A 24,706-nucleotide genomic window follows, 5' to 3' on the forward strand; every position below is an offset into this window, starting at 1 on the left:
GCAACAGAATCACTTTAGGTGCTCTCTTTTTAAAAACGCAGATTCCAGGCTTCCCTGGTGGCGCAGTGATTGAGAGTCCGCCTGCCGAAGCAGGGGACACCGGTTCGTGGCCCTGTTCAGGAAGATCCCACATGCCGCGGAGCGGCTGGCCCGTGAGCCATGGCCGCTGAGCCTGCGCGTCCGGAGCCTGTGCTCCGCAACGGGAGAGGCCACAACAGTGAGAGGCCCGTGTACCGCAAAAAAAAAAAAAAAAAAAAAAAATCCCCCCAAAATGCAGATTCCCAGTTCCCAACCTCAGAGGGTCTGATTTTGTAGGTCTAAATTCACGTTTGGGAATACGTACTTTTAACAAGTTCATTGGATGAGGTGATGCTGACAGCCCATGATGCACAAGGACTGCCCAGTGAGAAACACAGCCTCAGTGTTTGGGGCTGCAGTGCAGTGAGGGCTTTAGAGTTGTTTGTCACCTATCAGGAAAATAACAGCCATTATTATTGCTATCTTTTACTGAGCACTCAATACCACGTATTATGTTATTTAATCTTTGCAACCACTCCACGGGGCACATGCTAAGGACATCATGCAGATGGAGCTTGATGTGAGCAGTAGCCAGGCTGAATAATTTGCTGAGGGTTGTGTAACAAGTAAATGGGAGAGTTAGGATTTGAGCCCAGCACAGTGTGTCTCCAGAGCGTGTACTCTTATCCATACCCTAAATGTCCTCTCAAGCTGCCTCGCTCCTCACTGCTCTCCACACCTCACTACCATTCATGTCCACCTGCTCAGATAAGGAAACCAGCTCTCTTTCTGAGCCCCATCCTAGGAGGCTATCGACTGAATGCCTAGTGCTTTCCCTAAATGCCTAGTGCAGAATTCAGGGTTGAAAGGACCCTTAGAGAATATTCAAGGCAGCCCTATATGGGAATCCCTTTATAATAGTGGTTCTCAACATAGGATAATTTTGCCCACCGTCGAGGGAACTCTTTGGCCAATGGAGACATTTCTGGTTGTCACAGCTGAGGGGGTGGTGCTGTTGGCATCTTGTTGTAGAAGCCAGGGCCGCTGCTAAATGTCCTGCGATGCACCGGACAGCCCTGTACAACAGAATCATCTGGCCCAAAACACCAGTAGTGCCAGGATTGAGAAACTCCGTTCTATAGCAAATTTTGACCAGCAATGACTCATCCTCTCCCTGAGCACTTCAACTTGTTTTATTCAATAAAGAGGTATCTATGCTGGCCCTGTGCTAGGTGTGGGGATACAATAGTGAAGAAGACAAGACTATGGGCCCCGCCCTCGGGCATTGTGTAGTCAAGCAGAGGAGACAAGCGATTCCACTGCAACGCTGTGTGATAAGAATTGTGATAAGGAGAAGGATGGGTACTGACCAGGGATGTAGAAGGAACTCCTGAGTTAAGGGGTCAAGGAAGGCTTCCCCAGAGAAAGAGAGAGGAGCGTGATCTAGACAGAAGGAACTATGTATGTCAGGGTCTGGAAGAATTAGAACACAGAGTGCTAGGTGGGGAGTGGTAAAGGAGGCTGCAGAGGTAGGCAGGGACCATATCATAAAGCCTCTTGGTTTTTTTAAAACCACTTTATTGAGGTATAATTGACATACAAAAAGCTGCACATATTTACTGCGTACAACGTAATGAGTTTGGAGCTAAGTCTACACCTGTGAAACCATCACCACAATCTATATCATAAACAAATCCATCCCCACCAAAAGTTTCCTCCTGCCCTCTTTATTTCTATCTTCATCACCACCACCACCACCATCATCATCACCTTGTGCTAAGAACTTAATGCCTGCCCTTTTAGCAAATGTTTTAAGTGTATAATACAGTATTGTTGACTATGGGCACTATGCCATACAGTAGCTCTCCAGGACTTATTAATCTCGTGTAACTGAAATTTTGTACCCTATGACTAATACCTCCGGTTTCCCCCTCCCTCAAATGCTCTTGACGGGAAGACTTTGAAGCTGCCTCAGGGTATTTACACTTTCTGTTCCCTCTTCCTGGAACTCTCTCGCCTCCTTCAGGTCTCTTGCTCAGATATGACTTCCTCAGAGACATCCCCTGACCATTCTCAATAAAAAAGTTGTCCCATCACTCTCCATCTCCTTACCCTACTTTATTTTTCATAGCACTTATTGCAAAATGGTTCGTCCATTAGACTGTAACTAGAAAGTAAGGAGAGTGTTTTTGTTGGATGTTCTATCCCAGAGCCTAGCCCACAGTGCCTGGACATCATAGTAGGTCCTCAATAAATACTTATTGAATGAATAGACAGAAACAGATTCGATGTTTAGGAGGTAGAGCCTATAGTTCTTTGGTAAAAGACAATGTGGACCAAGGAGAGCGGGGAGACGTGTGTCATATGAAGCCTCTGGTTTGATAACTGGGTGGGGGGTGGTGCCGAAGCCTGGCGTAGGAATCACAGCAGAAGGGTATTGAGCTCACGGTGATCTGAGATAAGGTACAGAAAGGAGTGTGAGCTATAGAAAGTCCTGCGAGGGGAAAGGGATGCCTGTCCAGTGGTCTGACACTGGTCTCTGGTTTCAGAGACAACTGGGTTTGAATCCTGCTACTTACTAGCTTTGTGGCTCTGGATGATTATTTAAACTTTCTGAACCTCAGTTTCTTCAACTGCAAACGGGGGATCATAATTCCTACCTTGTGGGGTCGTTGCAGTCTAGACTGCCTGGCACAGTGCCAGGTATATAGTAGGAGTTCTAATAATAGTAGCTATATCCTTGTTACTATAATTAGAACATCTCTGTTAAAAAGCTGTTTATTTGAGTGAGTCAAGATCTATGTCCTGTGATCTCCTGTGCTGGTCTTAGCTTGGCCGTCTGCCAGTCTCCTTCATCCACAGCCATTTGGCTTTTTGAAGACAGTCACGTCCCCTGCAGTCCTCCCTTCTCCAGCCTAAACATCCCTCATCTTTCCTTGTGGGCTATGGTTCCTATGAATGACTCCCTCCCTCTCCTGGCCACTCTCCCTTAGTCATGCTCTAGCTTGTCGCTGTCCCTCTAGAACTGGACTTGGACTTCCCATGCATGTTGAGGTCGATGCCTTGTTCCTGTTACTCACATTGTCACCCTAGATTATGACCTCAGCTGCCCAGACTCTTTGATCAAGATCTTTGATTCTTTCTTTCTCATTCCAGCCCATGCTTCCAAATTTAACACCTTCCTGCCTGTCCCTTCTTTGTAGACTTGCCTCTGGCCTTTCTGACATTACCTTCAGACCCACTGGATTCCTGACCAAACACCAGATCCTAATCATTCCCCTGCTCCTTCTCCAGGCCTCTACAGTATGGTTTGGGTTCACATCCAACCAGATGCAATGCTCCTGAACAGCCCCAGGAGACGCTGTTTTGACCGATCCATCTCTCTCCTCCCCCATGGCCATATCTGTTTTCCAAGAGCAAACGGCAGCACACCAGTTGATCTGCTACTTGCCGCCTCCATTGACACTTCTAATCTCACCACCGCCTCTGCTGTCTGCCGCTCTCTTCCCTCTTCGGGCCACTTTTTTTCTCCTTGTTATTCTCCGCTCTCTCCTTTGCCTGCCACTGCAGCTAAACATCTCAGCTTCGGCTTCTCGGGAACCAAAATCCCGCCTTCTGGCCAGCGGACCAATCACGCGGTGTTGTTGGTAGTCTCTCCATCTTCGGTTCAGCCCAGCTATTTTGGTCCCTGCTCGCACTCTGAGATCTTTCTCACTTTCCTCTGGGTTTACACCTTTTTCAGCACTTAAAGGGTGACAGACATCTTAGAGTTGGTTAACTGATCTGTAAAGGTTAGAATTCTGACACGGCTGGTGATTGATTAATGGATCCAGGTGTAAAAAGACGAAAGGTAGGTCATTCTGTTTAAAACTGAATGGGGCTTTTTTTTTTTACCTTTAGTGGATTTTATCTTTTTTCAAATGGGACAATGGAGCCTCTTGCCTCATCAGGCAAAGAAGTCAAACCACAAAACACTGAATTTCAGCAAAAACGGTTTTTTCAGTCCCTAATAGATACCAAGGATTGTGTTTGGTACTTTCATGTGTATGACTCATTAAACCTTCCCAAGATGAAATCCCTTCGTTGGTACCCAGACAGTACCTCCTAGACCAACTGTTTGTTCACTCATTCCTTCCTTCCTTCACTCACTCATTCATTCAGTGATTATTTATAATGCCAGACACTGTGCTAAGTACTGTAGCAGATATAAAAATAAATATGACAGTCTCTGCTCCTTGGGAACTCAATCTAGTGGGGAAAACATATCAACCAACAGGTGTGATACACCATGGTAGTTACGTTTAGAGCAATGTTTAGAGAAGTAAGCACTGCAGGAGTAAAGAGGGTGCCCCCTAGCTCTGCCAGGGAGAGTTAAGGAAGGTTTTCCAAAGGAGATGACATTTCAGCTAGATTTTGAAGGATAAGTTTGCTAACATGCATAAAGAGAATGGGCTCTGTTGGCAGCAGGAACAGCCTGGAAGTGTGAAAGGGCAGGGAATGTTCTGGACTGGGGACTACTGGAGTGTAGGAGACTTCCTTCAACATTAGGAGCTTCTGCTCAGAGAAGTCAGAGGATTGCCTGGGTCACAGAGCAGGTGAATGGCAGAGACAGGGTTAAACAGCAGAAGTTGGAACTGTGTGGTCCCTAATGCATAGTCCTTAGCCTCCCACCCTGTAACACACACACACACGCACACACACGCACGCACGCACACACACACACACACGCACTCACGCACAGCCCAGGTCCAGTCTCAATGCCCTGTTCCCTGGCTTAGAGCTGTCCTTTGACCAGTTCCTCCCCCTCCCATTTCCCCTCTTAAGGCTCTGCCCCTGAGCTCCCAGTGAACTTGGGAGGGAAGCAGAACCCAGAGAAGGCTGATGCATTCCAATGTTTGGCCCTGAACTAGACATTTGCCTAAGACCTGAGCCCTTAGATCCTAACTCCTGACACTGCTGAGAACTTCGTAATGGATCCTGATTGGCTTTGAGATGCTCCTTGCTTGAGTATCCAAAAAAAGGAGCTGGGTAAACCAGGTTGCCCTTTACAGAGGAAGAGCTACTTTCAATTCCCCAAAGTTTTAGAAGGCTGAAGAGAGTTTATGCCAAAAATTCCCTGTTCCCTATCTCCTACCATACGTAGTAATGAGGGCAGGAGGGAAGAAGATCCTTAAATTCCATACTAGCTTGGAGGTAGGTGCTCAAAAAATACTCGGTCCGTTGACTGGTTTGTCAGAATTATCTGTCGAAAGTTCCCCAGCCATTTCCCAAATGCTGTAATTCATCCTAATTGGATTTCAAGAGAACTGAGTCCACAGATAGGGAGGTATTGGATTTTAGTTTGTACCACACCTCTTTTTGGAAGGGTTTGAGGCAGTTTACAGAGTGAAGCAATGTTTTTAAGTAAGATTTTTTAAGGATGAAACATAACTTGGTGGTTGGAAAGATGAAAAAAGTAATAGCTACTTCCAAGCATCACCGTGTTCAACACTTATGCTATAAATTTGACTGAAAGATTTCTGGCAGAAAGGCCAAAAATGGAAAGCCACTGGGTTACCCAGTGTGCATTTTCTGAAACCAGAAAGTATGCAGAATCTCCTGTAGGGAAACCATTTTCCTCAAGCTAAAGCTTGATAGAAAGTGATTGTGTTTGGTCCCAATAAAGCTGAGCGACAGGGCGAAGAGAACAATTCAAGTCAGCTGTCATCTCTCTGAATGCAGTGTTCCCAGTGCCGTGTGAGAGATGTTCATGCCCATAGGTCACCCGAGAGCAGGTAGGCTTGACTGTGACAGATGCACTACCCTCCATAGGACCCACGAGGACTGGCTCTTGGTCCAGGGGGAGGGCAGGATGACTAGATTTCAAAAGGCAGGGAAGGAGTCAAAGGCCATGTTTTCCACGTTGATTTTACAAAAGGTAACAGAGACACCGTCCAAAGGAATAACAAACGAATCACTTTCGAGTAATTATATGTCAGGTACATTTGATCATTTCACCTTAACGGCAATCCTGTGGAGGAAGGTCATTGTTTACATTTTACAAAGAAGGAAACTGAAGCTCAGTTTGTCCAAAGTCACACAGCTGGCAAGTGGTGAAGTCGGGATTCCATCTCAGGACTGTGTGCCTCTTTCCCACTATACCGCTCTGTTTATTCAACCCAAAAATTCTTCATTGAAGTTTCTGTAAAGAAAGAACGGAATGTGGCATGCTGGCTGGGAGGGGCTGAGGAATACTGTGCAGGAACTTAATGCTTTGATGACATAACTGACCTGGGAATAGAAACTGGAGCTGGATGAATAGACAGGTACCTTGTCAGTTGCCCTATCATGTCCATATCCAGATGCTTTAAATGAGCTTTTTGGCTGATCTGAGACCACAGTCAAGTCACAAGTGATTCTCTGTAAGTTGCCCACTTTGTGAACAGATAATTAATGGCAAATCATCTCTCCCCACTCTCCTCCTTTCCAATCCTCTCCACTCATCACCACACTCCTCTCCCGCAAGTTCCAGCCATTTTAAATACCGCTCAGAATGTGCTATGTATCCCAACACCTCCAGGCAATTGCACATGCTGTGCAATCCTTCAAGACTTAGCTCCACCTGGAAGCCTCCCCTGAGTTCCCCCTTGCTCCCGATCTCCACCCCTCCATGTGGATAAGGCCCCCCACCTTCATTCTCCCATGGAACCCTCTACACACCTGATTGTTTGTGCTGTAGTTTCATGGTGGGTTTACTTGTTTGTCTGTGAGCTCCTTATTCATCGTTGTATCCCCAGAGCCATGCACAGTGCCCAGCAGGTGGTCAGTGCCCAGTAATGTTTGTTGAATGGAGACAATGATCAGCTACTTTGTCAGGCACTTCCTGGGCACCGGATATATAGAGATGATTAAAACACAGACCCTTCCCTGGAGGAACTCAGAGCTCAGAGTCTGATACATAAAGTAATGATTAGAGCCTAATATTATAAGAGCTATACCATCTGTAACAGGGGATTTAGGGAGCACAGAAGAGGAAGAAAATAACAGGCTGAGGAGTGAGACAAGTCTTTCAGAGCGAGTAATTTATGGACTGAACCTTAAAATAATGAAAGATTTTTGCCAAACTTAGAAATATGCCAGGCATAGGGACTTCCCTGATGGCACAGTGGTTAAGAATCCGCCTGCCAATGCAGGGGACAAGGGTGCAAGCCCTGGTCCGGGAAGATCCCACATGCCGCAGAGCAACTAAGCATGTGCGCCACAACTACTGAGCCCGTGCTCTAGAGCCTGAGAGACACAACTACTGAGCCCACATGCCACAACTACTGAAGCCCGCGTGCCTAGAGCCCGTGCTCCACAAGAGAAGCCACTGCAATGAGAAGCATGCGCACTGCAATGAAGAGTAGCCCCTGCTCGCCGCAACTAGAGAAAGCCTGCGTGCAGCAACGAAGACCCAACACAGCCATAAATAAATAAATAAAGCATTTCTAAAAACTAAATAAAATGGTTACAATGGTCAATTTTAGGAAAAAGAAATATGCCAGGCAGATGGGGGAAACATACAAAGGCATGAAAGAGATTCAAAGTTTGGGAAAGTGCAAGAAGTATTGAAATCCTGTGCCAAAATTTAGAATGAAAAACAGGTTTTGGATCTCAAACATGAAAGATGTAAGGTTGTCACTCTCTTGTGGAAGTTTTAAGACTTTATTATTCTGACTTTTGTTTTGGGGTTTTTAAAAAATATTTATTTATTTATGTATTTGGTTGGTTGAGTCTTAGTTGTGGCAGGCAAGCTTCTTAGTTGTGGCTCATGGGCTCCTTAGCTGCAGCAGGCAGACTCCTTAGTTGTGGCATGCAAACTCTTAGTTGTGACATGCATGTGGGATCTATTTCCCAGGCCAGGGATTGAACCCAGGCCCCCTGCATTGGGAGCGTGGAGTCTTAACCACTGTACCACCAGGGAAGTCCCATGACTCTTCTGTTTTTACTCAGTCAGATGGATTTCATCACAAGGCAGTAAAGACGTGATAGCCACCTGGGATGAAATAAATAACAACTTGTTTATAGTTTCTGGTCTGCCTCCTTCCCAAAATGGTTTGATTTGACTTGTAACAGATGCGTCCACAATAAGACTGTTCATATAGAAACAAGAAACAAAACTATAGATGGGAAGGATATAAGCCAGCTTCCTAAGATCTGTCTGCTTCATTAGCTTACTTGATGTTCAAGATAATCCTCTGAGGAAGAGCAGCAGGTCCTGTGTGGTTTAGAGACCAGTGTGTAGGTGTGCTCCTTATAGGACATGCTTGCGGATTCCATAGATATGTGGATATTTCCCCCATTTTCCAATTGGTCCCACAGATATTTCCTGGTGCTGTGATTTCTTCCATTTCCATCCCTCGTGCTTGTTGGTGGAAATAATCATCTTTACTTTGCTGTCCTTCAGATTCATTGTTTGTTTGAGCTTCTTCATCCAAGCTACTTTCAGACTCTTGCCCTTTTAAAGTTTTTCTCCTTCTTTAAAAAAAATGACTCCATGCATAAAACTTAGAAAAGCACAGAAAAAAGTCCCCCAAGATATTATAACAAAGGATATTCAAATTAATTCTTTTTTTACTGAAAAAAATTTTGACATTATTTTAGACTTCCAGAAAAGTTTTCAAGAATAGGACAAAGAATTCCTGAATACGTTTCACCCACATTCCCCGACTCCTAACATTTAACTATATTTGTGGGGTTTTTTCTCCCTCTCTCTCCTCTCCCTCTTTCTCTCTATTTTTCCCCTGATTCTGTTGAAGAAAAAGTTGCAGACATTGTGCACCGTTATGTAAGCTGAAATACTTCAGCATGTATTCCCTAAAAACAAAGAATTCTCTTACATAACCACACTATTATTATGTTATGTGCGCCCTTCTAGGCTTTTTTCTGTGCATATATCTGTGTACTCGTATTTAAATTAAATAATACATTGTTTTGCTTATTTCGTTTATATTTATTTATAATGGCTTGCTCATTTGGAGGGATTAGCAATAAAGACCACAGATAATCTCATGCCTATTAATATTCTACAACATGATTCTTCAGCAGACTGTGCCTTTGGACACAGTGGGTTTCTGGGTGGCACAGCGTTTTATCAGGCCAACTGCTTCCGAGAATGAACTGTTCTGGTGCTCTTGCATGTGTAGTCATATATCAGTGGAAAACACCTACATGGTAAAGAGGCAGGGTACTGGAAAGCCTGGAATGCAATTTAATCTTTATTCTGCAGTCAGTAGAGATCCAGTGAAAGTTTTATAGCAGAAGAGTCAGCCAACAAGAGCTGGGTTTTCTGGAGGTTAATTTGACAGTGTCTGCAGGAGGGAATGAAGGAGGCAGGAATCAGAGGCTGAGTCCATAAGTCCCTCAGGTAAAACGATCCCTGGTTTCAAGGGCAAATCTCTGCCCAGGTAGAACAGAGCCTTCTCTCGCGTAATGCATCCTTTTCTTTTCACATGTCTTTCAGAACTGGTTAAAGTCATACGGCTATCTGCTGCCCTATGACTCACGGGCATCTGCGTTGCACTCAGGGAAGGCCTTACAGTCAGCAGTCGCCACTATGCAGCAGTTTTACGGGATCCCAGTCACCGGTGTGTTGGATCAGACAACAATCGAGTAAGATTTGCATAGGACATTGTGCCTTTGAACTTTCCAGACTTACATTTGGGTTCACATTTGTCATGGCCTCATCTGTATACCATGCCCATCCTACCTTCCTATCTTTTACCCCTGCAGTGTCATCCTGGGAGGGAGTACCCCGAGGTGCCCTTTCCTATGTGAGCTGGGGATGTGCTCTGCCGTAAACTTGCTGTGTGACCTTGGACAAGACTCTTAACCCTTCTGGGTCTCAGTTTCCTTATCAGCACAATAAAGGGTTTGGTTATAGATGGTCTTAAATCTCCTCTGACACTAATAACTTGTGGGTCTGTGAGTCACCCCTCTGGCATTCCTGAGATGTCCACATCTCACTTGATACAGAGACTCTAGAATAATAATGAGTTGGCAAGTCTTATTCCACTATTCACATTTATCAAGTATTTGCTGAATGCCTGCGTGTGCCAGGCACTGGGCTTGGTCCTTTGATTCCTGCCCTCCAGAGGCTCCCCATTTAGTGAAAAACACCATCTAGCTACACTGGTCTAGAACTCAGAAGGAAACACTGAGGTTCAGGGAGATACTTAGGAGGTAATGACAAGTAAGCCAAGCTACAGGGATGGTTTTTATACTCAGGGAGAGGATAAAGAGGAGGGAGAGAAGAGTGCTGGGGATGGAACTCACAAAATAAGCCGAGAGGGCTTCCCTGGTGGCGCAGTGGTTGAGAGTCCGCCTGCCGATGCAGGGCGCACGGGTTCGTGCCCCGGTCCGGGAAGATCCCACGTGCCGTGGAGCGGCTGGGCCCGTGAGCCATGGCCGCTGAGCCTGCGCGTCCGGAGCCTGTGCTCTGCAACGGGAGAGGCCACAGCAGTGAGAGGCCCGCGTACCGCAAAAAAAAAAAAAAGCCGAGAAGGAGCAGCCTGAGAGGTGAAGGAAGCCCAGGGCGGGGATGCCATGGCCGTGAAGGGGGATGGTCAGCAAGGTCGGCTGCCATGGTGGTCAAACAGGAGACTGAAAGGTGTCTGCTGAGTTTAGTAACAAAGAGGTTGGCCGTTGAAACCTCCCTGGAGTGGTGGCAGGAAAGTCAGATTGCGGTGGGGAGAAGGGGAGGTGAGGAGTGGAGATGACAAAGGTAGGGACAACTTTCAAGAAGCTGGTCAGTGGGAGTTTCCTGATGGCCCAGTGGTTAGGATTCTGGGCATCCACTGCCATGGCCGGGGTTCAATCCCTGGTTGGAGCTAGAGAGGGATGAATTTTTGTTTGTTTAAGATGGGAGAGAGTTGAGTATATTATATATATTTTTAAGGAATAGCCATGAAAGTTATTAAAGCTGTTTAAGAAAAGCCATAGCTGCCACGAAGGCACGACCAAGAGCTGGAGTGAGTTTCCCAAGCAGTGGGGGAGGGGCAAGAGCCCGAGCTCAGGTGGAAAGAAGGAGCGGGGCTGGGGGAGGATGCGGGGAAGTCAGTGGGTGGAGAACAGGAAATCTAGCCAATTGTGGATCCAGGATCAATCCATCCCTTGGGTGAGTCACTCCTTGAGATAAGCATCTCTCTGGGCCTCATCTTGTTCATTTACACGGGGGTGGGTGGGGGAAGTGTTGGATTTTTGACTCTTAAATTCTAGATTCCATTATTCTAAGCTTTTAAAATTTAGTGAGTCTGGGGGTTTTTTGTTTTGTTTTGTTTTTTGGCTGTGTCGGGTCTTAGTTGCAGCATACGGGATTTTTCGTTGTGGTGCGCGGGCGCAGTAGTTGTGGTGCGTGGGCTTAGTTGCCTCACGATATTTGGGGTCTTAGTTCCCCGACCAGGGATCGAACCCGCATCCCCTGCATTGGAAGGCGGATTCTTTTTTTTTTTTTTTTTTTAATTTATTTTTTGGCTGCATTGGGTCTTCGTTGTAGCTGTGCGCGGGCTCTCTCTAGTTGTGGCGAGCGGGGGCTACTCTTCGTTGCGGTGTGTGGGCTTCTCATTGTGGTGGCTTCTCTTGTTGTGGAGCACAGGGTCTAGGCACGTGGGCTTCGGTAGTTGTGGAACACAGGCTCAGTAGCTGTGGCTCGCAGGCTCTAGAGCGCAGGCTCAGTAGTTGTGGTGCACGGGCTTAGTTGCTCCACGGCATGTGGGATCTTCCCAGACCAGGGCTCGAATCCGTGTCCCCTGCATTGGCAGGCAGATTCTTAACCACTGTGCCACCAGGGAAGTCTGAGTCTGGGGTTTTATGATACTAAAATTCTGTATGAACATTTTCTATTCCTCAAATTCTCTGATTGTGAGATTGTGAAATTCTGAGATAATACATTTGACCGCTCCTATGATGCTGTGAGTACAGTGGACTCCTTGGCCCTGTGGCCTCACGAGCCAGCTGGTCAAAGAGAGCCTGACCGCCTTTCAAAGCGGAGGTTATTTTGAGGGCTTTGTGCAGGGCTCATGGCAGCGCATCCCGGGGCAGGGGCACTGGTGTGTCTGCTGAGGCACCACCTGGCCTTGGGTTTCGCTCTGTTCCAGAAGCCGCAGGCCTGTTGGACAGGCTTCAGAGAGTGGCAGGTGGCAGCAAGAGAAGGAGGCAGAGGGAAAGATCTGAGGGAGGAAGATGGCATTTCCCACTTGCCGCTCTGCCCCCCAGCTCTTCGTAGGAAGGCAGGGAACGCTGTTTTGGAGGCTTGGGAAGGAGGAAGGTGCTCGCACTTAATCCCAGACCTGATGCGGAGGGTGTTTGCGGGTAGAACTTGTAGACCTTAGTTTTGGCTCCAGCTCTGTGACCTTGGGCAATCGCTGCCTCTCTCTGGGCCTGTTTCCTCCCTGGGGGCCCTTCCAGGTCTAGTTCAGCCTCCTGGAGGTGCCTCCTGGGTCTCTTCCCAGGGACTGTCAGTGAAAGGAAGCTAGATTAGCGCTTTAAAATATTATTTTTGAGTGCCTACCTTGGGAAATGTCACACATTATTCACTCCTTCATTCATTCAACAAACATAGTTCCTCTAACCCAAACTTGTGCTAAGCACAGAAAAGAAAAATAAAGAAGAAAAGCCCCAACTTTTGTTTCTCAAATTGCATTAATTAATAGTTCATTCATTCATTCAACGAAGTCCCAGTCCTGCCTCACAGTTTGCTATAGTTTGCAAGTTACTCGATTTATCTCTGTACCTTTTCCCTCGTCTGTAAAATTGGGATCAATCATTTCTGATTACCTCACAGAGCTGTTTTGAGAATCAAATTTATTTTTTTTTTAAAAAGTAAGTGAGCACTGTGAAAATGATAAACATTTATACCCATGCATGTTATTGTTATTATTTTGTCTTTTGTTATTGATTTCCGAGTGTGCACATTCTAGGTGATGTAAAGCATACAAAATGTATAAGACCTGGTTAAGTCCCTCAAGTCCCTTAATATTTGGTTAAAATAGTCTCTGTCTCCTTTTCTCTCTATTGCCAAAGGCAACTGCTTTCAACAACTGCAAATAAGGCCAGACTGTTTTTCCCCCAGCGATCTCAATCTATAGTTCCGTGAGCTGGTCATTAGGGCAGCACAGAGACATGAAATGCAAGGATGGCCCTTCCAATCAGCCGTGATCTTTTAAATCTCCTATCCTGGCCCCTATTTTATATCCCCAATGAAGTCCCAGGCTCACTGTTCCCTAATGCAACTTAACCTGACAACAAACAGTTATCAGGATTTACTTAGTTCCAAGCACAGGGCTAGCTTCTAAGGACACGATGAATACAAAACAGTTCCTGTCCTCAAAGAATTTACTATTTACTAGAGACAACAGACTAATAGATTTCAAATCACAATACAGTGTAGTTAAGTGCTGCGGATAATTACACTCCAAGTCCTACAGTTGTTCAGCCACTTTTTTATTTCTTTATTTTTATTTTTGGCTGTGTTGGGTCTTCGTTGCTGCACGCAGGCTTTCTCTAGTTGCGGTGAGCAGAAGCTGCTCTTTATTGTGGTGCGCGGGCTTCTCATTGTGGTGGTTTCTCTTGTTGAGGAGCACGGGCTTCAGTAGTTGTGGCACATGGGCTCAGTTGCTCCGCGGCATGTGGGATCTTCCCAGACTAGGGCTCGAACCCGTGTCCCCTGCGTTGGCAGGCGGACCCTTAACCACTGCGCCACCAGGGAAGTCCTGTTCAGCCACTTTTTGAACACCTGGAGTGAAAGAGACTTTACTGTCTTCCAAGCTATTCCTTTCTACCATGGGAAAGTTCTCATTCATTCATTCAACAAATCATTCTTGAACACCTTCTGAGTCAGGCACTGTGCTGGCACTGGGGATACAGGCAAGGTTCCTGTCCTTATGGAGTTAGAACCTGGTAAGAGAGACAAAGAATAAACAAAAAGCTAAGATATGATGTAATTTCAGGCAATGATAAAGAATATAAAGAAAAATTAAGCGGGATAAACAGATAGAGGTGGGACGGGGAGGGGGAAATTATTTTAGAGAGGGTGGCAGGGAAGTCCTCTTGGAGGGTGACATTTGAGCAGAGACCTTCATGAAGTAAGGGAACAAACCATGTGAAGAAGAAGGGCATGGCAAGCAGAGGACACAGCAAATGCAAAACCCTGAGCTGAATGATCTTAGCATGTTCAAGGCACAGCAGGGAGGCCACTGGAGCTGGAGCAGAGTGCCTGTGGGGAAGCAGGGGGTGCCGGTGTCATCACGCGTAGGTGGGGGTTAGATCGCGGATCACGCAGGGGCTGTGGGCCAATGTGAGGAGTTTGAGTTTTATTCTAGGTGATTGGGGAGATCATTGGGAGGTTTTAAAGCAGGGAGTGATGTGATCTAATTTCACTTACAGAGCATTTCCGCGTGCATTCCCTCCTTGGAGGCTCCCCACAAGCTAAGACCAGCGAGAACTAGAATTCTCACGTTGCCGATGAGGAAACTGAGGCTCACATTGACTCAGTCGCTTGCCCGGGCTCCTATGATTAGTGACGGAGCTGGAACTAGCAAGCCCGTGTCTTCTGACTCCCAGTCTCTCATGCAGCAGCGCTTCTTCCTATGCAGTTAGGAGTGAATGAAGTGATGAATCGAGCAGTCGATCGTGTTCCTTTCGGGGACCCCATCAGAGCCAGGGGCCCAGAGTCTGGGTGGAGTGTGCATGTTGCCATTCAGCCTGGGACCAGGGAGCTGCAGTGCCTTCCTAGAGTGTCCAGGGACCACAGTGTTGGTGTGTGTGTGTGTGTGTGTGTCCTCTCTCTGCCCAGGTGGATGAAGAAACCCCGATGTGGCGTCCCTGATCACCCGCACTTGAGCCGCAGGCGGAGAAACAAGCGCTATGCCCTGACAGGACAGAAGTGGCGGCAGAAGCACATCACCTACAGGTGCCTCAACTCCCTCCCCTCCTCCTTGGCTTTGGCTCCACCCTCACTCTGATTTTCCCCGGCCTGAGTTTCTGAGGCTCACACTGTAGGCGGGTCTGAGATCAGGGCCAGGCTCTGAGACCCCCTGACTTTGTTCTCCTTGTCGCGTCCAGAGGATGCTACGTCTCCAGCTTCAGGTTTCTTTGGTCCTTTAGGGGCTCATGAGTTATGCTCTGTTCAGATTCCTAGAGTTTTTAGTTACGGGAAGTGGGGTATGTTCGGTAACTTTCACCTGGGATAAAGAACCATGGCTGAACCCATCCTCCCTACCGCTGCTTGCCAAACCCCACTCCCTCTGACCTGGATCCCTTCCCCACTTAGCCTGATTGATGGACTTCAGCCGAGATTCCCAGCACAGAGTTCCAGGTGTTTCTTAAGGAGCATAAAGAGCTGGGAACTGAATTCCAACAGTTGTCATCCCTTGACTGTCTGGGCAAAGCAGGATCAGCCTCCAAGTCAGCCCAGTGACCAAGGGCAGGGATGAAGGAACCCATCACAGCAGACGCAGACATCAGGATTCAGAGGGGGTGGGGTCGGGGCCAGGCATAGGGCAGGCTCAGCTGGGCCCTGTTTGGCACCTCTCAAGTCTCTGATTCCATCTCAGGTGGATCCCTGGGTTCAGGAGTATGATCTGAGACAAAGATCCTTTGGGTTGAGCTAAGGACTCTCCTGCTCACAAGCTGTAGAGACCAGAACAGGATGTTTTCAGGAATCTGACAAGAGGAGGAAACTTAAGAAGAATCTGGGTTAGTAACTGCATAGACTTAGAGTCTCCTCAAGCGTAGAGTTAGAAGTGGCTTCTAACCCAATTCTAACCTGAACTTCTACCACGCAACCTCTCTGGGCTTCAGTTTCCTTGCCTGTAGAATGGGTGAACAGTCTTTGCCCCAGGTGTTCTTGGGGCAGAGCAGCCAGAAGTAGTGCTGCTCCATCGTGGAGAACCATGCAATATGGATACAGTAACCTTACATAGTTAAACCTGTAACTGATTTAATCACACGCCACCCTATGCCAGCTTCTATGTACACAAACAGTAGTAGTTGGTGCCAAAGATTTTTTTACAGGATATTTGACTTAAACTCTCCACTGTTTAAGTGGGTTTTTAAAAAATATTTATTTATTTAATTTATTTATTTGGTTGTGCTGGGTCTTAGCTGCAGCTCGCGGGCTCCTTAGTTGCGGCAGGCGGACTCCTTAGTTGTGGCATGTGAACTCTTAGTTGCGACATGTGAGATCTAGTTCCCTGACCAAGGATCAAACCTGGGCACCCTGCATTGGAAGCATGGAGTCTTAACCACTGCACCACCAGGAAAGTCCCTGTTTAAGTGTTTTTATAAATTTTATAAATGTACATTTTTATGTATTGGGAGAAAAACTTAAAATTTAGGAAATGCCATGCACAACTTAATCTTTTTTCTACAAATTCAACACAAGCTTTTTCAGAGATCAAATATAAAAACACTAAGTAAAATGGCAGGGGTGGGGACCCAGAGCCCTGCCCACGCAACCTCTTCATCAACCCCTGAGGTACCTCAGCAGAATTCTAGGCCCACATGGCCTCTGGTGTTCCTTTTAGCTCTGCTGGTCTCTGATTCTTGGTCTGTTCCTCCCTATCAATCCTCCCCTCTCTCACCAGCATTCACAACTACACCCCAAAGGTGGGTGAGTTAGACACGCGGAAAGCTATTCGCCAGGCTTTCGATGTGTGGCAGAAGGTGACCCCGCTGACCTTTGAAGAGGTGCCCTACCATGAAATCAAAAGTGACCGGAAGGAGGCCGACATCATGATCTTCTTTGCTTCTGGCTTCCATGGAGACAGCTCCCCGTTTGATGGCGAAGGGGGATTCCTGGCTCATGCCTACTTCCCTGGCCCAGGGATTGGTGGAGACACTCACTTTGATTCAGACGAGCCATGGACATTAGGAAATGCCAACCACGATGGTAAGGTCATGAGGGGACAGGGGGTTACTTGGCTGTCAGGGAAAGAAGCCCTGAGGAAGAGCTTGGAGGATACCACAGTTGAGTTTCCTGGTTTCTAGAGCTTCTTGTCCAAGAACTAAGACCCTAAGAGGGTGGGAACTGGGGTTATATTAACTATATAACTCTGATAATATTCAACAGTTGATCCATCAGGGCCAGGGCCAGGGAGATGGGTCAGATCACTTAGTAAATGGTCTAATTGGACTGAATTAGGAGGAAAGTCTAGGCCATGAATAAGACGGTAAAGTAATGGATCAGAGGCTGGAGGAAAAGGTTAAAAGGCTTAAAGCTGAAAGTGGTAGGCTCTGGCCTGACTGATGAGGGCTTCAAAGGCCATGCTGTGGGAAAACATGACAGACTCTCTCCCTTATGTCAACCTCACAAGTGAATAATAGGCCCCGTAATTACTCTAGCATCCTGTCTGCAGTAATCGTAACAATACTCCTCAGGTTGCAAGAGCTCTTCATCAGTACTTACTTGCAAGACAACTGCTTAGTAAGTAGGCAACTGCACATCATTATGCCCTTTTTTAAGATGAAGAGTTTGAGGCTCAGATGGCATAGCTGGTAGGCAGCAGTGCCAGGGCTCAGACTGTGGTTCAACCACTGGCCATGTGATGAGGGGCGCATCATTCACCCTCAGTCTCCTCATCTGTCAGATGAGGGGCTGGATTAGGTGACTTCTAAAGTCCCTTCCGACTCTAATGGAACATGATGCACGTGTTTGAACATTTAAAAAAGACACAGTCTCTGCCCTTTGGAAGTCCAGAGTCGAGTCGGGGAGACAGATGTATACATAAGTCACCCTGTCGCAAGGCAGACTGTACTGAAGGACACAGCAGAAGTACCAAGAAAATGCAGTAGGACTCTGGAGGAAAGAGGGACAGAGGATTCGATTCAATTCTATTTTAGATTATAATAGATTAGAATTAGTATGTTAATATTCTAAGGCCCATGTCAAGTGTTTTCCACATACTGTATAATATGTATATGTTATTATCATCCCCATTTTACAGATAGGTAAACTGAGGTGTAGAGAAACAGTAAGTAACCTACTAAGGTCCCACAGTTGGTGAATGGGGAAATACGTTTTCAAACCCGGACATGATGATTCCAGAGCCCATACTCTTTGCTACCATGCTGTTTCCATGGCTCTCCAACTGCAGGGCACGACAGAATCACCTAGAAACCTTTTTTAAGAATTCAGATTCCAGGCTCCAGGCCCCTAACCTCTTGCTATTCTGATTCTCTGATTCTGGGTTCAGGCCTGGGAATCTGCACATGGTCTCATAAATTCCCCAAGTGCTTCTGAGGCCGGCGTCCATTACCTTGAGAAACACTGTCTTAATCCCCAGAGTTTCCCTGACTTGCCTGATCATAAGAATCAACCAGGTTCTTGTTATAAACATGGATTCCCAGGCCCTTCCCCTGGAAATTCCAATTCTTAAGCTTAGGCAAGTTGGGGAAACACTAGGCCTTCTTTTTCCTTGGAGATGCTTCAGGCTGAGAGCAGCCTTTAAAGGCCCATTTCCTCTGAGGCTGTGTCTGCTGTCTGTAGGTGGGGACTGCCTCCTTAAAAGCATTTCATATCATTGCATGGATCAGGGATCACGACTCTTGTCCTGTCTGTCAAAGGGTGGTTCAGGAGGTGATGTGGCGAAGGCTCAGCCTAGGCAAAGTTATGAAACTGCTCCATTTTTCTTTGTCCCCCACCCTCTTCTTTGGGCTTCTTTCCTATCTAGCTCCATTTCCTCAGCCCAGGAATCCTCTCCCTTATGTCTTGGATGTGTTTCCTGGTTTTCTGAACACCTATTCTTTATCTTGTTCTTATTCTTGGATCAGTGTCAACCAATGGTTGTCTGTGCTAACTGATAAAGTGTGACGAGAGGAGAACTAACATTTTTGAGCCACTGTTATGTGCCAGGCACTGTTAGCTGATAACAGTCATAGCCCTGATAGAGATACATGAATTATTAAGGACATTCCTCCTCTACCCTGCCTTTCCCAGCCCTGGGTGTGCACTTCCCACAACTGCTCCTTGCTGGTGGAGACCTTGGACCAGTCTCAAAATCCTGAGAACTTCTGGTGGTGTGTGTGGGAAGGAGCTGGGACCTGTGGATGGGCTCCATCCCAGCACCCTCTCATCTGTCCCACCCCATCCTGACGAATGACCAAGAATTCGGATAGAAATTCCAAGATAGCTAATGTCTTCTTTGGACAAGAGTCAGGACTTTAGAAAAAAAAAAAAGAAAAAGAAAAAAAAGAGTCAGGACTTTGCTCTGGAAAACCAAGCAGAACTATCCAGTTGCAGCTCATAACCCCAGCAATAGACTGCTAGGAACCGGAAGGCAGCCATTGCCATAGGACGGCCTTTGGAAGGAGAGGAAAGGAACCAAGATTGATTGAGCACCTATATGTTATCTCGTTTAATTTCCACATAAACTCAGCGAGGGCGTGAGCGCAGCCTCCCAGGAATTTTTTGTTTATTAGCTTTCTTCTCTATTCTAAATTTCCATTACAGAAAATTTTAAACTTACCAAGTAGGGAGAATGATAATGTGAACGCCCCCAGGCACCCATCACCCTGCTTCAGCAGTTATCAACATTACGTCAGTGCTGTTTCATCTACCCTCCCCGACCCTCTTTGTTTTTTAGTGATGTATTTTAAGGAAGATCTCAGGTCTCACCTCTAAATAGTGCATTACATACCTCTAACAGATTATCTTTAACACAACCACAAAATCATGACCAACGCGACAAAATTAGCAATAATTTCTTAAAATCCAATACCCAGTGTTCATTTTCCCAAATTACCTCAAAAATGTCTTTAACGGTTGTTTGCTTGCAACAGGATCCAGAGAGCATCCACACATCATCGTCTCTTAAGGCCCTTTTCATTTACAGCAGTCACCTTGCTTCTCTTTTCTCCCTATATCTGTTGAAGAAATTAGTTATCTATTTTATATATAGCAGTGCGTATATGTCGATCCCAATCTTCCAATTTATCCCTCGCCCCTTCTTACCTCATGGTAACCATAAGTTTATTTTCTACATCTATAACTATGTCTGTTTTGTAGATAAGTTCATTTGTACCCTTTTTTTAAGATTCCACATATAAGCAATATCATATGATATTTGTCTTTCTCTGTCTGACTTAGGTTCACTTTTACCATGTCTCTCTTCTGCATGTAGCCTGAGTAGATCTACAGGCCTGACTGGATTGACTTTTTTGGCGAGGATGCTTCCCAGGTGGTGCTGGTCCCCCCTGTTGCATCACATTAGGAAGCACTTGTGACACAGGCCGTCCCCCTCTTAGCGACGTGAAGTTTGAGCAGTTGCTTCAGGTGTGTCAGCCTGACCCAACCACTATAAAATTCCCTCGGGGGACTTTATTTTAAAAAGGTTGCCTAAGCCCTAACCGCAAACTCCTGAATCAGAATCCCCTCCACCTGTGTGTTGAAAAGGCTCTCCTGGAGAACCACTAGAATGTAAAGGGGATTCTGATTCTCCACTTCTTTGGAGTCTGTGCGAAGGGCGATCTGGCCCACCACACCTTTAAGCTGATTTCGGGGAGTCTCCCAGGCACCCTGTGTCCTCATCCGTTTCCAGTGGGTCAAGCAGTGAAGTCAGCAGAATTCACTAAGCTCTGCTGGGGAGGGAGCCCAGCCCTGGGGAAGGTGACAAGACGGGAAGCGTCAGGGGGACCAGCCCTTCACAGGGGACAGTCCTTCCACAGTTACTACAGTGGTTCCTCCCCACCCTGGGAGCTAGACTGGGCAGGGTGGTGAGGAAAGGAAAGTTCTGAGTGGTTGAGACGTTCACACAGTAAGCGGCAGAAGAACAGAGAAGAAAGCCAACAAACAAAAATTCCCGGGAGGCTGCATCACGCCCTCGCTGAGTTTATGTGGAAATTAAACGAGATAATGTACAGGTGCTCAATCGATCTTGGTTCCTTTGCTGTCCTTCCAAAAACCATCCTAGGGCAATGGCTGCGTCCCAGTTCCTAGCAATCTATTGCTGGGATTATGAACTGCGTCTGGATAGTTCATGCTTGGTTTTCCAGAGCAAAGTCCTGACTCTCATCCAAAGAAGACATTACTTGTGTCAAACCCAGGACTCTGAATTTTTAACAATCACCCCAGTTGGTTCTGCTGCAGATGGTCCAAAGACAACACCTGGAAAAAATACTGAACATTTGGCACTGTTCCATCCTGGCTTGTCCAGCACAGAGCTTTCCCTCAAGGAGCTCATAGTCCTGGAGCAGAAGACAGTGTGTGCTCCTGGCTATGATGTAGGGTGGAAAGTGGTCAGGGCCATAAAGATGATACAGATACACTGCTGGGAAAGTGTATAGGAGGAAGCAGTCATTGCTGGTTAGGGAAATCGAGGAAGGCTCCCTGGAGGATGTGGCATTCAGCTGAACTTTGAAGGAGTAAGGTTATTCCAGGTAGAGGGGACAGCATTGGCAAAAGAATAGAGGCAAAAGGAAATGTTGTAACCTTTGGGAGGGTTTCAGGAGTCAATGAGATAGGCCTCACCAAAGATGGAGGTCCCAAGAGAAGGAAATGAAGCAGAGACAAGATACACTGGAGTAGCCAAGTAGACTGTTGGGTGCTTGCTAGGAAGCCCAAGGACTTGAGCTCCCAGCTCAAGGGAACTCTCCCTGTTGAGGATGCTGGTCCTTCATACATAGCTTAACGTGAACTTGCTAATTAACCGTGATAGTTCTGTGCCTGGAGGTGGTGTGAGTGCTTTCTGTACCTTGCCTCATTAATCTTCACCCCATTCTTATGACGAAGGTACCATTAATCCCTTTATTTTACAGAGGAAGAGATTTAAAATGTCACACTGCTAGGACATGGCAGAGCTGGGAGTCATGGCAGTCAGACCCCCAGGGACTACACTTCTGACCACTCTGCTTCTCTGCCTTTCATCCTCTTGGGTGGTGAAGCCCTTACCAGCCTCCTGCCCATTAAGCACGTGGGTCTTCTCCATCCCTCTGCTTTTTCTGGAGTTCTCCTGCCCCTCCACACTCTCCTTCCATCTCCTCAGAGCAGCCCCCACTTAACAGGTCTCTTGGGTTTCTGTGCAGTAGGATGCCAGCTCCCCAGCTCTCCTCTGCCTTTTGGTCCCTGGAACAAACCCACAGACCCCTTTCCTTCAAGGGCTTACTCCTGTTCTCTGCAGAGACCCAGCACAGAGGCTTACAGAGTAATAGACACAGGCTGAGGACAAAGGTTTAGAGTCTAGCCAGGCGCTCAGAGCCCTGCTCCCTGGTTCTCAGCTGAAATCCCTGCGGATGCTCCCTGAGGAAGAGCCTAGTCAGGAGACAGAGGCCCAAACAGCTTGTCTCGGGTCACAGAACGGGCCAGGAGCAGAGCCAGGACCGGACCCCAGGAAGCAGGGCTGCCTTCCATTGGCGCGAGCAGCCGCCTTTGTTTGGGATGGAGCTCAGAGATGAGCTCACCCTTCCCCGCTGCCAGAGGGGCCAGGACCTGAGGAAGGAACTGGGGGAGGCCTGGCCTCCTCATGCCAGCCTGCCCTGCCCCAGCAGAAGGCCAGCCCCAGGCTCTTGGCCAAACTTCCCCTGATCTTGCCCATCCACCCTTCGCTGAAGGTACTGGTGGTGTCCGCGGAGCGGCCGGCATGCATGTGTGTGTGACTGAGTCTGCCCCATAGGGCTATTCTCTCTTCCCAAGACCTTAGCCAGGAAGGCCAGACACAATCCCCAGGCTCATCTGACCCTCGTGGGGCCCTCAGCCGGGCTGGGGTACGGCAGCTTGGCCAGTGCCACTGGGGCCAGAGTGAGCACGAGGACTCCTGACCACCTCCTGGGCTCTTGGCAGCACCCCCTGCACTTCAAGGTGGCAGGACTGGACTGTGACATGCATTAGCTCTGGGCAACAGAGGCAGGGCTCAAGGGACATTCAGATGCCACAGGTCAAGGCAAGCAGGAGTCTATAACTGGACGTAATATGAGTCAGGACTGTTGATTCGACAGCCTGCTCAACTCCCTGCCCCTTCATTTCTTCCCCAAAGCCAGGGCTGCTTAATCCCCTCGAAGTCAGGCCTTGCCCTGTCCCAGGCCTGACCCAGAAGTTCAGGGGAGTTGGCTTTAAGAGGATCTGGTTGCTGGGACCCCAAGTGCCTCGTGCTTCCTTTTTGGTCAACGGGCTTGTTCCAGGGACCAAGCTCCTGTCTTATGCATGGTGACAACAGGTGCCATGCAGCATCATGCCCTTCACACATCTTATCCTATCCGGTCCTCACACAACCCTCTGATGTAGGTACGACCTCCGCATTGTGCAAATAAGGAAATTGGGGCTCAGAGGGTAGACCTGACCGAATTCACAAAGCTCACTGGGGTAGAGCTGGAAATGAACGAGACCTGTCCTATTCAGGGGCCCAGGCTCACGACCACTCTGCTGTGTTGCTGCCTCAGCTTCACCCTCGGGATCCCGTGTCCCACTTTCAGTACCTGGACCTTTCGTTTTCACTCGCATTTGAATCCCTGCGTTGATCTTGGCCATAGCTCAGTCCTTTCAGGACCGAGAGCTGCTGCACGACCAAGGCTCCTCCTGCCCCCGGGTCTCTGAAGATGACCGCCAGCCTGCCGCCCCCAGGACTCCCCTCTGCCCGTCACACCCCCTCTGCCTTAGCTCAGGCTCTTTTCATCTCTCACCGGGACCCTCATACTGGCTTCCAGACCAACCCCACTGATTCCCCTGCCTCTGGTCTCATCACCCCCTAATCCTTCTTCCAACTGCAGCCAGAGTGATTTCATCATGTCACCATCAGCCCCCCCGTCCCCGACACCAACCTGCTTAAACCCCCCACTGGCCAAGAAGCCAATCCAAATTCCTTTGCATGGCATCACAAGCCCTGCGTGCCAGCCTGGCTGACCTCATCTCCCTCTGGCCCTCCCCCCCTGCTTTGTTCCGGAGCCAAGTGGAATGAAACTGCTTGTCCCTGGACGTTGTTCATAGCCTTCTCTCAGCCAGCAATGCCACCTCCGCCCCTCTCCCTCTCCTTCCCACTGAATCCTTTCTGCTGACCAACTTCTTATCTTTCTAGACTCACCTTAAGCTTCACCTTCATGAAGCTTTCCCTGAACATCTTCCTTCAAGCGTAAATGACTCCTCCTTCCTCGGAATCCTCACTCGACCCTTATAGACAGCTGTAGAAGCACCTGGAACACTAATTTCACTTATTTTGTTTCTCTGTCCCTATCCACCACTATACGGAGAGTTCTGGAAGGTAGGGGTGTGTATGTCCCAGTGTCCGGGACAGGGCCTGGCACAAAGCTTATTCTAGGTGTTTGCTGAAGTAATGGATGGACTGACTGACACCTGAGCGGGTGCCCTGGGCACCTCCCCATCTCCCCCTCCACAGGGAACGACCTCTTCCTGGTGGCCGTGCATGAGCTGGGCCACGCACTGGGACTGGAGCACTCCAACGACCCCAGCGCCATCATGGCACCCTTCTACCAGTACATGGAGACACACAACTTCAAGCTGCCTCAGGATGATCTCCAGGGCATCCAGAAGATCTACGGTGTGTGGCAGGGGGGAGGGGCCACCGTTCCTTCCTTGGGCTGGGCCATGACTGCCTGCCTGTCGGGGCGGAGGTTTGGGGGGCGGCTGGGGACCTGGGCCTCTGACTGCTGTCTGCAAGGCTCCTCCCCCACCCCCCTCCTTCCCTGCACACTTGGGAAACCCAGGGGAGGGTCTGAGCTGCAACTGGGA

The 24,706-nt window shown here is 47.9% G+C and overlaps 1 protein-coding gene across 2 annotated transcripts in view; it reads left to right on the forward strand.

The window, feature by feature from the left end:
* The window catches only part of MMP24 (matrix metallopeptidase 24), a 46,137-nt gene that overhangs the window by 10,471 nt on the left and 10,960 nt on the right, over nucleotides 1–24,706 (forward strand). Inside the window, exons 1-5 of one of the 2 annotated variants that reach the window (XM_067707936.1) lie at nucleotides 4,786–9,403; nucleotides 9,500–9,648; nucleotides 14,828–14,944; nucleotides 16,620–16,924; nucleotides 24,354–24,515. In XM_067707936.1, the coding sequence (XP_067564037.1) occupies nucleotides 9,593–9,648; nucleotides 14,828–14,944; nucleotides 16,620–16,924; nucleotides 24,354–24,515 (640 nt within the window). In that variant the 5' untranslated portion in view covers nucleotides 4,786–9,403; nucleotides 9,500–9,592. Of the gene's footprint in view, nucleotides 1–4,785; nucleotides 9,404–9,499; nucleotides 9,649–14,827; nucleotides 14,945–16,619; nucleotides 16,925–24,353; nucleotides 24,516–24,706 lie in introns of those variants that run through there. The other variant, XM_067707935.1, reaches the window with a different exon arrangement.

The sequence above is a fragment of the Pseudorca crassidens genome, chromosome 15 (genome assembly GCF_039906515.1).
Source record: "Pseudorca crassidens isolate mPseCra1 chromosome 15, mPseCra1.hap1, whole genome shotgun sequence".
Taxonomy (NCBI): Eukaryota; Metazoa; Chordata; class Mammalia; order Artiodactyla; family Delphinidae; genus Pseudorca; species Pseudorca crassidens.